Source organism: Zootermopsis nevadensis, unplaced genomic scaffold, assembly GCF_977971745.1.
Source record: "Zootermopsis nevadensis isolate Lab colony 2312 unplaced genomic scaffold, Znev_1.0 Znev_ptg000027l, whole genome shotgun sequence".
In the NCBI taxonomy this organism is placed as follows: Eukaryota; Metazoa; Arthropoda; class Insecta; order Blattodea; family Termopsidae; genus Zootermopsis; species Zootermopsis nevadensis.
In genome coordinates this window covers 7,515,794-7,528,715 of record NW_028259159.1, presented here as the reverse complement: position 1 = coordinate 7,528,715, position 12,922 = coordinate 7,515,794, and the positions used below count along the sequence as shown (strand labels likewise).

The window sequence follows — 12,922 nt, the reverse complement described above, 5'->3', positions numbered from 1 at the left end:
CACTTACTAAAAATAATATGTATCCCGGAAATAGCTGCTGCCCTATGTACCTCGGGGACAAGGTCTGTCTCGGGTACATGGAAGTACGTACCCCATAAAGTGGTGAAGAGATGGGATAATAATAATAATAATAATAATAATAGCAATTTGAACACTTTTGTTTTATTACGAAACAAGGTTGAACGGATAGCGTGAATTACAATTGTAAGATTTGAGGTTTTCACAGCGGTGAGTATGAGGATTTCTGTCTTCTGGGTTGTTGCGCCGTGTAGTCTGGTCGATGTTAACCAACGTTTCAGAGGTCATACTGCCTCCGTCATCAGGGCGAATATCGCCCTGGAAATCTTGAATTACAATTATTTGTGAATGAATGAATAAATAAATAAATAAAACTTTGGGACAGAATAATTGTGTAGAGCACTTGAGGAAATTGCGATATTACAAAACGAGGAAGTTTTTGATTTACGGGGCGCATCCGTGACCCGCCTCCTTCAGAAACGAGATGCCCGAAGTTGTAGACCACTCTTGCCCTCAGAAAGGACGCTGAACTGAACAGCCAGCCGCGTGTCTTGTACTGCTGGATTCTGCACGCACGCACTCTGATGTTCAAGAATCATTTTGCTGCCAACTTTAACAGGACTACACACTAATAATCCGCGAACCCCGACGAAACTGACGCTTCCGTCACCCTTTCTCCACGAGCTGCTCGGCCGCCTTGTCTCCGCCTGCAGGCCTGTCGCCACCCCTGAAGCACTGCTCGATCTCCTCCAGAGTCTTCCCGTGCGTCTCAGGCAGGTAGAAGTACATGGTGACGGTCCCCGTGGCAATCACCGCAGTGTAGAAAGTGAACACGTTGTGAAAGCCCATCCAGTGCTTCATCTGAGGGAACAGCTTGATAGCCAGGAAGGAGAAGACGGTGGCTATGAACGTTGTGACACCGCTCGCCCATCCCCGTATCTTGGCAGGGAAAACTTCCCCCAGCATCGCAAATGGGAGCGTCAGGAAGCCCAAATTTCCCGTCAAGACGGACAGAAGAAGCGCTGTGATGGGAACCCATCCGTACGACGCAGCCGCCTCACGGCCGATGATTCCGTCGTGAGTCAGACTCAGGAACCCGGCGAGCACGCCCACAGACAGCGCCATGCCCACTCCGGAAATGTTGCAGAGCAGGCGACGTCCGCACCGCGTGGACGCGTAGCCGATGACGACGGACATGACCAACCTTGAGACGCCGATGAGTACGGTTACTAGGTAACCGTCGACGTGCGCTCCCGTCTCCCTGACAATCGTCACGGCGTAGAACACGACGACGAATATGCCAGAGAACTGCTGGAAGAAGAAGAAGGCGTTAAATATGAGGAGCGGCTTGTAGGCCTCGGGTCTCCTGAGGAAGCTGACCGTGTCCTTCCAGCTGCTGTTCCTCTCCATTCGCGTGCTGCTGTTCATCATAGCATCCAATTCCTGCTGCAAGTCCTCCGGGAGGTCGTCTTCTCGAGGCACATTTCTGACGTATCTCATGGTGGCTTCAGCTTCCTGAGCCCTGCCCCGCGACACGAGCCACACGGGGCTCTCGGGCAGCAGGAAATACACCGCGGCGATGGAGGCGGCCGGAAAGAAGCAGCATGTGCCTGCCACGAAGCGCCAGTTCTCCTGGAAGAGCGACCCCATTACGTACACGATCACGATCCCGAGGGATAACCCTGAAACGCAAGAGAATTGCCATGGCAATGAGATGCAGGGCACGCAGTACGAAGACGATTCTCAATGTCAATGTTTCCCACTTACCTAGCGAGGGCCACGTGACCACCACGGCCCTCCAGGTCGTTTGCAGCACTTCGCCCGCATAGACAACTGCCGGGGTGCCGACGAGACCCACGGCGAGCCCCGTCAGGAATCGACCCACGTACACCTGGTAGAAGAACCAGGGATCGCTGCGGGAGGCCGTGGCGATGAGGAGCCAGCCTAGCACAGCGGGCGTGTTGACCACCATCAGAGTGCGCCTGCGACCGAGTCCGTCCAGAAGTGGACTCATCAACAGACAGCCCGCTGGCATCCCGAGGGACACCAGAGAAGCTGCAACAGACACGCTACTAACTCCACAGGGCAGAGGCTTTCTTCATTCTTGAGGCGCTCAAGAAGGGCCCCTTGTTTTTATGGAACCCGAAGAACACCGAGTGCTTTAAGATGCATGCAAAATGCTCAACGCTCACGTGTCTGCGCCAGCCGTCCTGTGGCGTTCGGTTTGTGGGCTTCTGGACTGTGGTGGCGCCATGCAGTCTTGTAGAGGGTTACCAACGGTTTCGGAGGGACATATCTTGTCCTTTTTCACGGTGTAAGTGGAGATGGGGACGTCCTCCGAAACGTTCACCGCCCTGAAATCCTATTACATTTTCCATACTTGTCTGATCCCTGCAACTTTTGCAGACGCTCACTAACTCACCTATCCATGAGGCTTGTTCTTCGGACACGTGCGGTGTGTGGTGGGCTGCTTGCATGGCGGGTAGCGCCACGGCGGAGAACCCCAGACTCATACCTGATGAAATGCTACCTAGGTTTGCCGCTGCTCCCACAGCCAGTTGCTGGAAAATGTTTCTTACTTAAAGTATTTCATTTCCGGACGGGAACGGCTTAAATAAGCAACCTTTTTTTTTATGCGTCAATATTCACATTCCTACGTATTTATTTAATAAAACTTGAATGAACACTGCCATTTAGCATTTGCTGGATGAGGCCACATGCACTGTAAAATTGCACTAATATTCTGCACTGTTTTTATTTACTTTACGGGTTAGATGGTGTTTAAGTATGCGAGTTTTAAAAGTAAGAATTCCTGTCAACACATCACACGCTCTGCTTCCGTCCGCGGATAAACACAGAATCCCTTGAACCTACCTTGCGGAAAGCCATCTTTGTGAATCCCAGTAAGCCGTGGATTAGCGCGTCTCTGTGAGACAGCGAAAACTTTGAGGCACTAGGCGCTATCTTATCGCCGCTCTCAGAATAGGCTTGTCATTGTGACGTGTGACCTTCAAGCCGCGATCAGCCGATATTATTTGTCGTGGCCTGTCTAAACACTCGGCGTCCTTGTGGAGCGATACACGCCGCACTGGCCTTGTCTTCAGGGCGTCAGTTCCTCCGAAACACGTGTGTATACGTGCACATCCGCGTGGCCGCGAACGAACCCGAGATCGCTTCTTGTAGGTCGGTTAAGAGGTTATGTAATCAGCTGCTGACTTTGCGTGGTGTTTACGTTTAGTAAACACTGGAGAAAGACCGAGAGACTCATTTGTGGCCTGTTTAAAAGGTGCTATAGCAACATGTGTCTAGAGTAACTCGGGAATAATGAAGTAAGACAGAACTCGATGAGACTGCCTCATTGCCTAATCTTCCAGTGCGAACGTCGCGTTGATGTAAGACTATTTATTATGCCGGCATCATGATTCACTAATCGAGATCAAATTGGTTTATTGCTTACAGCTGTAAATATCTTACGGGTTGTAGGTCACGGCCTTCTGGGTTCTGACCCCGTGTAATCTTGTGGGTAATTGCCAAGGGTAAGGAGGAAATGTCGCCTTCATCTTCGGGTTTGAAGTGAATCAGGATCTAGAGCCTCCGTGACCTGTACGCAGTCTCCGCCTAAGCTCCTTTCCGGATTCACACCGACTGCGCGCTTCTATATAAATAAATACTCACTTCACATCCCGATCTTGACACACTTTAGCCCTGAAGATGGAAACGATACCCTTCTACGAAACATCAACAGGTTAATACAAGACTTCTCGGTGTCAGGATCCAGAAACCTACAACCGAAAAGTGAAAGTCCTCGGTTGGGGTGGATTCCAGTGGCTGGATGCTGTTTTTAATCGGTCAGGTGATTCGAAAATTGAAATCGGGATACGTAGACGACATACAAACGGCGTGGCGGTCTTCATTCCTTTATAAGTGAAGGGCAAGGATAGAGAAAACCAACAGCCGACAAGTGTAAGGACGTTTATTCTGTTTGCACTGCACGAACACGTGTTCCCGTGTCATACATTTATCAGCTGCAGCCCCAACGTGCCTTGGGGTTTCTAATTCTAATAAAACATTGCGCTTAGACTGACGACACCCTCGAGACAAGAAGAAGCCAAGATAGTTACCATAGCAACGACATAAACCAGGCGCGTCCGCAAACCCGATTACTTTTCAGGTTCTAGCGCCTTTTGATTTGGCCCAAAGCATAAATAAAGACGATATACAAAACAATCAGCTCTGCCTCCCGTTCAGGCTTTGGTCGCCGCGACAACCACTGTCGGCGCGGCGGCAAACAGCCGCTCCACCTCTTCCAGGGTTTTCCCCTGCGTCTCCGGTAGGAAGAACCATACGAACACCGTGCCCAGCACTGCCATGACGCCGTAGAAGCAGAAGACCCCTTGCCGGTCCAGGGCGTGTTTCATTTCAGGGTACATCTTGACGACGGCGAAGCTGAACAGGTAGGCGCAGCAAGTGGTGACCCCACCCGCGATCCCGCGAACGCGCGTAGGGAACAGCTCGCCGATCATGGCCCAGGGTAGGGTGAGGAATCCCACGGTACTCATGAAGATGTACAGAACCAAGGTCGTGGCTGGGAGCCAGCTGAGGGCTGGACGCGCTGCCAGGACTCCCATGCAGACGGCCATCCCGGCCCCTGACGCCAGTGCTAGTGGCCGCCGTCCGAACCGCTTGGACGCGTAGCTGATGGCCACAGTCACTAGCAGACGCGTGACGCCGATCAGCACAGACACGAGGTGTCCGTCGGAGGGTACGCCCGCGTCGCGAGCGAAGTCCACGGCGTAGAACACTACGACGAAGACGCCGGACAGCTGCTGGAAGAGGAAGAAGGCGTTGAGAATGAGCAGAGGCTTCCAGACCTCGGGGCTCAGGACGCTGGAGAGGGGCGCGGCGCCGCTGCTGTCATGCCTGCGGTTGACCAGCGCCTCCAGTTCGTGACGGGGCCTTTCCTCACCGCGCAGCCGCCGGAGACTGCCCTCAGCCTCCAGGGTACGGCCCCGGCTCGCGAGCCACACTGGGCTCTCCGGTAGCATGCAGGCTACCACGGCGGACAGGACCGGGAAAACCGCGCTGAGGCCTGCCACGAGCTGCCAGTCCTGCGGGAACAGGAAGCCCAGCAGGTACACCAGGACGATGCCGAGGGACACGAAGATGGACGTCCACGTGATCAGCATACCGCGCAGCGATTCGTCAGTCGCCTCTGCAATGTACACCTGCGAACACGTGAAAATTGACGTGTTGAGGATGTGGACGGGGTCCAGTGGCGGCTGTGCTCCGTATAGTCGGTTATTACCGTGGCCGGTACGCTCGCCATGCCCGTGCTCAGGCCGGTCAGGAGTCGCCCCGCGTACACTTGCGCTAGGAAGTGACTTCCGGCCTTCGCAGTGGCGAGGAGAATCCACCCGACTAGACCTGGCACGTTCGAGGCCAGCAGCGCCGTCCGACGCCCCCAGTGGTCGATCAGCGGACCCGACAGGAAGCAGCCGACCGGCGTCCCTATGGAAGCGACGCTGGCTGCAACACAAGAAGCGCGCGCAATTACAAGCCAAGGGCCCGCCGCACCGCGCTGGTCCGCGTGCCGTCTTACAGCGCCTCCTCACCTATCCATGAAGCCTCGTCGTCTGTCAGTGTCGCCGTGTCGTTGGCGGTCCGCATGGCGGGCAGGGCAACTGCTGAGAATCCCAGGTTCATGCCCGGGGAGATGGACGCCAAATTGGCCAACAGGCCCACTGATACCTGCAACGCCACGAAAATACGTGTTATCAGGCGCTGGTAGAGACCTCGCGTTGGACACTTCTGTGAAGGCGCGTGGCTCACCTGTGTCAGCATGGAGCGGCGAGACGGTGGCGCGTTGCGTCCTTCCATCTGGTGGCTCTTCGGTAACTGAATCAGAGAAGGAACCGCTGTCAAGTTAAGTCATTCCTAGTATAAACCCCTAAGACTAATAGTACCCCATTTCCGAAAGCCCGCCATTAGACACCAGTACAATTGGGTCCTTATCGTCGTATGCGATTTTTAAGATACGTTTCAATATTACCATCCCGTCATTATCTCCAGAATGTTTCCCCTTCGAGGAATGTGACAAATGTGTTACCTGTCTGTCCTCTAAAACCTTGATCAAGTTCGAGCGCTGATTCTTTCGTGTCACATCTCTCTCCCTCTCCGCCCTAAAATGACGCTGCCAGGTCTGCGAGCTACTCAAAGGGACAAACACTCGATCCTAACCGCGGTCTCGATGGCCGGTGTTACAGAACTCCGCCTTCTCTACCGCTGCGTCCGGATCTGCTTCGGAACCACTTTGAGCCTCCTCCTAGCCACTGGGGTTGGCGGCCAAAGCACGACCTTGTACGTCGCGTGAAAGTTAGTTCGGGCAACACCAGGGCCGCGCCGGAATGTGTGTCGACTTCGGTTGGTCCACACCGAGACCTGAGGCCTCCTCGCACTGACTGCTGCAGGCAGTGAAATTGGTTGTTGAGGCAGGATCCGTGAGATAAGGCTCTCGGCGCTTGTTTGTGTGTTCTGTTCAGTAGCGACCTCTGAAGACCGACTCTCGTGCTTCCTGCTGGACACTTAGCGAGATGAGAAGGCTTTCGCGCACCTGCTCAGCGAGCGACGATTATGACGTAACGTCGGAATGCAAGAACTTGTTGGTCATGAAAGTTCCACCACTCGCGAACTCACCTGTTGTGATGCACTGGAGCTCGCTCCTTCGAAACAACTGACTCGCATCACAGGTGAAGGCGGATCACGCTTACCAACCGAATGTCTCGGAGTTCAGCGCGACGATAATTCCTGCTCAAGTGGGCGTCGAACGGAGTTCAGCATTTTCTGAAAACGGGCCGTCCTTTGTGCTACGAACGTTTGTTCTTCCTCCCAACATGGTTTCATCAGTCGGTACAGCGTCGTAAAATTACGTTGGACGTCGCTCGATTTACGACAAGTCCACCGACGCCATGAAAAGTTAAGAGAAGCGATCAGCGCAGTTGCGGGGGCGGAGGTCTCGTGAGGTTCTCCAACGCCTAACGCGCTCCTGAATGTGGCAGGGGCACTGAAAGGAATTCCAAATTCGGCGACTGACTGCTTTGAAGAGTAGAGCAAGTTTCCGTCTGAGAAGATCGGACGAGGTACGCGTCTGGGTGGCCTTGAGGGAGATGAGACGCACGTTGAATACTTTACAGGAGAAACCGGCAAAAGATCACGCAAGAGGAGGGGATAATAATATTGGAATGATCTGATAGAAATAGGGATGTGAACTGGAGTCATCTGGCTCAGGATGGGGTCCGTTGGTGGGCTGTTGTGAACACGGTGATGAACGTTCGGGTTTCCCAGCAGGCGGGTTAGTTCTCAAGGACAGCTCAGCGACCTTGAACTACTTGAGAATGACGCTGCTTTCATTATGGCAGATAATAACACTGGCAAAGCAGGAAAACTGCTGTTTGCGTAGTGTTCAGTCAGGTCGCGCTAGCTGCGCCGTTGAAGCACGTAGCCCACGCGCCAGTCGCGTATTTGCCGGCATGGAAACCGCACGTTTAGGCGACGGACTTCCGTGAGTACAGCCAACTTGTAATTTGCGGGGGGGGGGGGGGGGGCAGTTCCACTTGTGAGGAGAGGCGTCTGATTTGTCCGGAGGCTCAGCGTGACGGCTGTGACAGAAACAGCATCGTTTAATGCAGGATTCTCGTGGGTCGAAGGGCAAACATGACGTCGGCCTCCGTTCCTCAGCCGCGAAGTTTTGCCTCGGAAACTTTGTTTCCGCGTAGAACGGAGGAGCAGAAGGACGCATCGTATCAGGTTTAGGCCAGAATACCAAACGATTACTTTGTCTTGTTGGTATCCTGACTTGGGCAGAGCGTTATAGGGTAAGAACGAAGAAGCTGATGTTTCAGAGGTACTTACTGCCTCTGTCATCAGGGCGATTAGCGATCATTAATTACACGGTGGAACATTCCAGAAAACAGCCGTCTTGTTTTCTTTCAGTCAGTTTGTTTTTCACGTAACGCGATAAAGAAACTTGTTCGGGCTGTAAGTGGCGTTGAATCACGTGGTTTTATCTGCTGTTTGTGTAGCGTATATCGCGGATTGAAGGCAGCTGACTGTACGCCCTTATCGAACCCAGGGACTCTGTCGCCGGAATCGAGACGAAGTAGACAGACGCTGTTATGTGCCATCGGCGGTAATAACAGTAACTTTCACTCCCTGTGGAATGGCAAACAGCTCTTGTGCCGATGGTCGGTCCAAACTTCACAGAACATGCAGTTTTAAAAAGTAGTTTAGTTGGTTTAGTCGTTGTTTCACTGCGAATCGCAAGTTTTTCGTGACAAAGCATTTACGCCTGAAAGGCATGAGGGAAGGAAGTGAACTATTGGGGATATCACATAGCGAGGGGCTTCGCCAAATTTGAACTCCCTGTTTACGAACAGCCATGTATGGCACAGGTCAGGTTCCGAAAGCCATTAAGTTACATGACCGGGCAGACCGTTCTACATTTAACGCTCTAAACCTCAATAAAATGGCATATCCCATATCAGGAATTCACGTGGTCCTGATTGCTACAAGTGACACGACTGGACGTGTCCTTTACAGAAGAAATATTTTTGAGCGGCGAGGAGTGCGTCACAAATGACATTAACTAACATTGACCGTGTTTTGAAGTAGCGTTCCCAAAATCCGTCTTGAGAAACGCATTTCGAGCCATCTTCATATGTGGGGGTCTTCAAATTCGTGCGCTGAGATGTGGAATTTCGCTTGCTACTCGCTTCTTCAGGCACCGTCTTCTCGATCGATTCTGATTCCTCTGGCTGACTGACACAAGTGCAGCCGTCAGTCCGAAATGTCTGTGCAGTAATTGAATCAACTACTTTTGTCAGATTTCTGTGGGGAAAACTGTCTCGCGTCCAAGCACAGTTGTTTGGGGTGTAGAAAGGTGACATTTACGTATGATTCGACCGTCTGGAATGTTGATCTGCGCGCGTTATGCAGTTTAGCAGCTGTCTGAGAACCCCTTCAAAAACGTTCAGATCGTACGCCTCAAATACGCACTTTTTTGCTCACAGCCAAAATCCGCGTTGCATTTTTACGCTCTGGCGTGGGAAGTGATCTAGTTTTCGTATCTAAAATAATAATCTCATAGTAAATTTGTACTTCGTCTTCGCCTTGTGGTTGAGCATAAATATTTGTTAAAAATTGTCCTTGATAAAAACAGGAAGCCAGAAAATAGCCACGGCCAAACCTGCCTGGAGCTCCCGGTTGAACAATTCTGTAATGTATAATCGCCTTTTACAGCAGAGCTAATGGACTTCCTTCACCATTAAGCCAAATAAAGTAATCCAGATTCATGCGGTTCGAAACTTCCTAATATGGGCCCTGGCCCATTTAAGGGTCTCACGAGGAGGGGGGGCCGTAATAGGCTCGCGGCACGACGAACCTGATCAGGCTTAAAGTCAAACCATTGCATTCAGAATTACCGAATCAAGTATCGATGTAAATTGTCTTCAGATATTTAGGCCTGTGTAAAGTAGGAAGATCCAGTGGAAAACATTCCGAAGCCGCCGATCCCCCACTTTGAGCAACTGTCTACTTCCGGTCTTCTGCTGTTGTTGGGACTTGTGAGCATTCGGAGGATTCGGTGGACTGGGCGTGAGGCTAGTGCGAGGGACAGAAGAAATGCTTAAGGAATTTTTTTGTTTGTTTTCCGAAACAGCAGAAAACGGCAACTTGGAGGACCGAGAGAGAGATGTGAGGGAGACGCAAAGAAGAATCTCAGTCAAGAAGGTAACGAGGTGGAAATGTCTGGGTATCGCATCCACTGGCCCCCATTTTGTTTTGCCAGATTTGCAGAAAAGACGAGTTTTGCAGTGGGACAGGCAGACCCCTGCGTAAAACGAGGCTCTGACAACCGAGTCTGGGCGTTGCAACAATGACAGGAAATGCCACTATCAGCATCGCATACCGAAAATTTGTGGGTTTTTGTTCGTCGTCAGCAAATGGTCAGCCACCTACGAGTCCGACACGTGGGTAAGGGCACGTTCACCGCAGATGAAGCAGTGGGTTCGTCAGTGCGTCGGCGATCTCAGTTGCTGCGTCGTTGTGCCTTATCGCTCGTCACACAATCAGTCCCGCGCGTCGTGGCCCACATCCTTCTGGAGCCAGTAGCACAGGCAGCCTTGACCAAGTCGCCCTCACTGTCGCCTCCTCGATTTCTCTGCCCCGATAGCAAGTACTGGCCCCGGTAACTCACGGTGTCTCGGGGCAGACTTTTTCACGGGCGATGCTTCAAACTCCTTTTCTCTCGCCTCCACTCACAACCACTGAAAATTTCTTGGGTGCTTCTGCCTCAGGGACGATGGCCGAATGAGGCAGTCGTGTCTTCAGGTCGTTCTTTTCCGCGTTTCATTTGTTGTCCGCGCTTCGAGAAGCCACGCGTTCCTACCGTCCGTGACTTTCCTGTGTTGTTGCAGAGACGCGGGGGACAAGCAACTGCCTCGCCCGGAGGGAGAGCCTCTTATCGACGACGTCCTGGTGGTGACGGTGGACGGCAAACCGCACTGGGGCACCCCGGTATTGAGGCAGGTAATGTACCACTTAGTTAGCCTTCCGATATCAACTGAAGTAAGAATTCAGAGCTCTCGTGAGTAGAAGAATTGAGCAATTAAGTCAAAACAGATTAACAATGAAAGGGATAAAGTAGTGAGGAGATAATGGTGGATAACGGGCGAACGTGTCTTATCACACAGCACGACAGACAGAAACAAATACGTAGACGTACGAAGGTCGCGTAGTGGAGGTCGGTGTTTGCTTGGCTACATCAGTTTCCTCTTCGTGTGGCGCTGTTTCTCAGCTGTCAAAGTGCGTGTTATGTCCAGGTCGTGGCGGCCGCAGGGCCGATGGCGGCCATCATCAGCTCGGGCATTACAACAGGCTTCTCAGCCGTCTTACTGCCCCAGCTTCAGGCCCCGGACAGTACCATCACCGTTACTGAGGATGAAGCCTCTTGGATCGGTGAGTAGCAGGTACTTGGGACGCTCTCCTCGTCTGTCTGTCTGTCTGTGTGCTGGAGTGGCCACGTGGTCGCATTGCCATTCGTGACGACACATCGGCCGTGGTTACGACGACTTTGTATCAGCTGTTCCGGTTATTTAGTTTCAAACTGAATGAGACGCAATACCACGAAGGCGGTCTTGCAGGTGGTCGTCGTTTTGGGTTGTGACGCCGTGTCGACTTAACAGGCGAATGCCGAAGTTTCGGATCAGCGTAACGTCTCCATGTTCAGGGCTAAGATGGGAAGCAGCGTGTCCACACTTGGTCACAACCCATAAGACGACCCCCGTGAGTTTTTTATTTTAAAAAAAGACACGTGTGACCGGTTGACTCCCTGCTGCTGTGTGTTCGCAGCGAGCATCGCGGCGCTGCCCATGGCGCCGGGATGTGTTCTGGGCGGTCTGCTCATGGAGCGGCTGGGCCGACGCGCCGCCCACCAAGTCGTCTGCGTGCCCCATATCCTGGGCTGGGTTCTCATCTCGGTGGCCCGGAACGTCCCCGCGATCTATGTCGGTAGGTTCCTCACCGGCCTGTGTCTTGGCATGAACGGTCCGTTGTCGCCCGTGTTCATCGCCGAGACCTCTGGCCCCGAGTTCCGCGGCGTGCTGCTGGCCATGGTCTCCCTGGCCGTCGCCATCGGAATTCTCGTGGGGAACTTCCTGGGTACCGTTCTCAGCTGGCAACTCGCCGCTGCCATCAGCGCCGTCTTCCCTCTCGTCTGTTACGTAGGCGTGTTCTGGGTGCCCGAGTCACCCGTGTGGCTGGCTGCGAGGGGGCGGCACGCCGAAGCAACGGCTGCTTTCCGGTGGTACCGCGGGTGCTCAGCGGATGTCGTCAAGGAGTTGACGGACTTGCTGGGCAAACACGCAGCGGAGCGCCCAAGACAGACCTGGGCGGACCTGTGGGGCGAGGTGTGCAAGATGTCGTTCCTGAAACCATTCTTCGTCATGATCGTCTTCTTCCTCGTGATGCAATGCAGTGGCGTGAACGCAGTGTCCTTCTACACCGTGAGCATCCTGGACGGGGTCGGGAGCGGGATGGACTCGTACGTGGCGACCAACGTCATCGGACTCGTGCGAGTGGTCGTGTCCGCGGTGGGGTGCATCCTCACGCGCCGGTTTGGCCGCCGCCCGCTGGCCGTCATCTCGTGCCTGGGTGCCGGGGCGTCTCTGCTAGGCCTCGGCGCAGCCGGCCCTGGCTGGGTACCTCTCCTGCTCCTGATGGTCTACATCTTCTTCATGGGCATCGGCCTAGTGCCGCTGCCCTGGGTCATGGTGGGCGAGGTGTTTCCGGCAGCCGCGCGAGGTCTCGGCAGCGGCTGTTCCTCCTGCTTCTGCTTCGTCGTCTTCTTCGCGGTCGTGAAGACCTTGCCCGCTCTCGCCGCTACTGTCGGCATTCATGGAGCTTTCTACGCGTACGGCGCGGTGGCGCTAGGGGGCGCCGTGTTCCTGTACGCCTTTCTGCCCGAGACCAGGAACAGGACGCTCCAGGACATCGAGGACGGGTACAGCAGGGCAAACAACAACAACAACAACAGGCTTGCCTGACGGGGACTCGCTTTCAAATTCTGTGCTGGGTTTTCATCATCCGCAGCAAAGATCATCGGAATCCTGGTCGTAAGGAAGAGAAGTGCGTTCTGTACGCCAACTGATTTTGTGCGTCAATTGATGTATCACGTGACAAACCGGCCAGAAAGTTGTAAACTATTTTAAGCTTTCTATGAGGACGAATCATCCATTACATGCCTACCTGATCACCTGTAATTATAAATAATAGTAATAATAATGACAATAATAAATGGTCTCTCCAAGACATGCAACATCGCTCACCGCTCCAGGAACCTGGGCGACCAATT

At 53.2% G+C, this 12,922-nt stretch overlaps 3 protein-coding genes across 5 annotated transcripts in view; 1 reads left to right on the top strand and 2 right to left on the bottom strand.

The window, feature by feature from the left end:
* LOC110840196 (trehalose transporter 1-like protein) overlaps positions 1–12,879 on the top strand; it is a 32,909-nt gene extending 20,030 nt beyond the window's left edge. The window contains exons 1-4 of one of the 2 annotated variants that reach the window (XM_022085061.2): positions 7,279–7,576; positions 10,488–10,599; positions 10,893–11,028; positions 11,422–12,879. In XM_022085061.2, the coding sequence (XP_021940753.1) occupies positions 7,410–7,576; positions 10,488–10,599; positions 10,893–11,028; positions 11,422–12,614 (1,608 nt within the window). In that variant the 5' untranslated portion in view covers positions 7,279–7,409 and the 3' untranslated portion in view covers positions 12,615–12,879. Of the gene's footprint in view, positions 1–7,278; positions 7,577–10,487; positions 10,600–10,892; positions 11,029–11,421 lie in introns of those variants that run through there. The other variant, XM_087356390.1, reaches the window with a different exon arrangement.
* Positions 141–3,418, bottom strand: LOC110840198 (facilitated trehalose transporter Tret1). The gene is made up of 4 exons (XM_022085070.2): positions 2,893–3,418; positions 2,441–2,579; positions 1,786–2,073; positions 141–1,700 (listed from the first exon to the last, which is right to left on the bottom strand). Exons 1-4 carry the CDS (start codon positions 2,905–2,907, stop codon positions 685–687), a joined length of 1,458 nt encoding a protein of 485 aa, XP_021940762.2. The 5' UTR covers positions 2,908–3,418; the 3' UTR covers positions 141–684.
* LOC110840202 (facilitated trehalose transporter Tret1-like) lies at positions 3,976–6,973 on the bottom strand. 2 transcript variants are annotated; one of them, XM_087356393.1, is made up of 5 exons: positions 6,125–6,973; positions 5,848–5,913; positions 5,631–5,766; positions 5,324–5,544; positions 3,976–5,243 (listed from the first exon to the last, which is right to left on the bottom strand). In XM_087356393.1, exons 2-5 carry the CDS (start codon positions 5,893–5,895, stop codon positions 4,263–4,265), a joined length of 1,386 nt encoding a protein of 461 aa, XP_087212519.1. In that variant the 5' UTR covers positions 5,896–5,913; positions 6,125–6,973; the 3' UTR covers positions 3,976–4,262. The 2 variants fall into 2 exon arrangements, with proteins under 2 accessions (XP_087212519.1, XP_087212518.1); XM_087356392.1 differs by having other exon boundaries at positions 6,712–6,802.
* Positions 12,880–12,922: the final 43 nt, after the last annotated feature.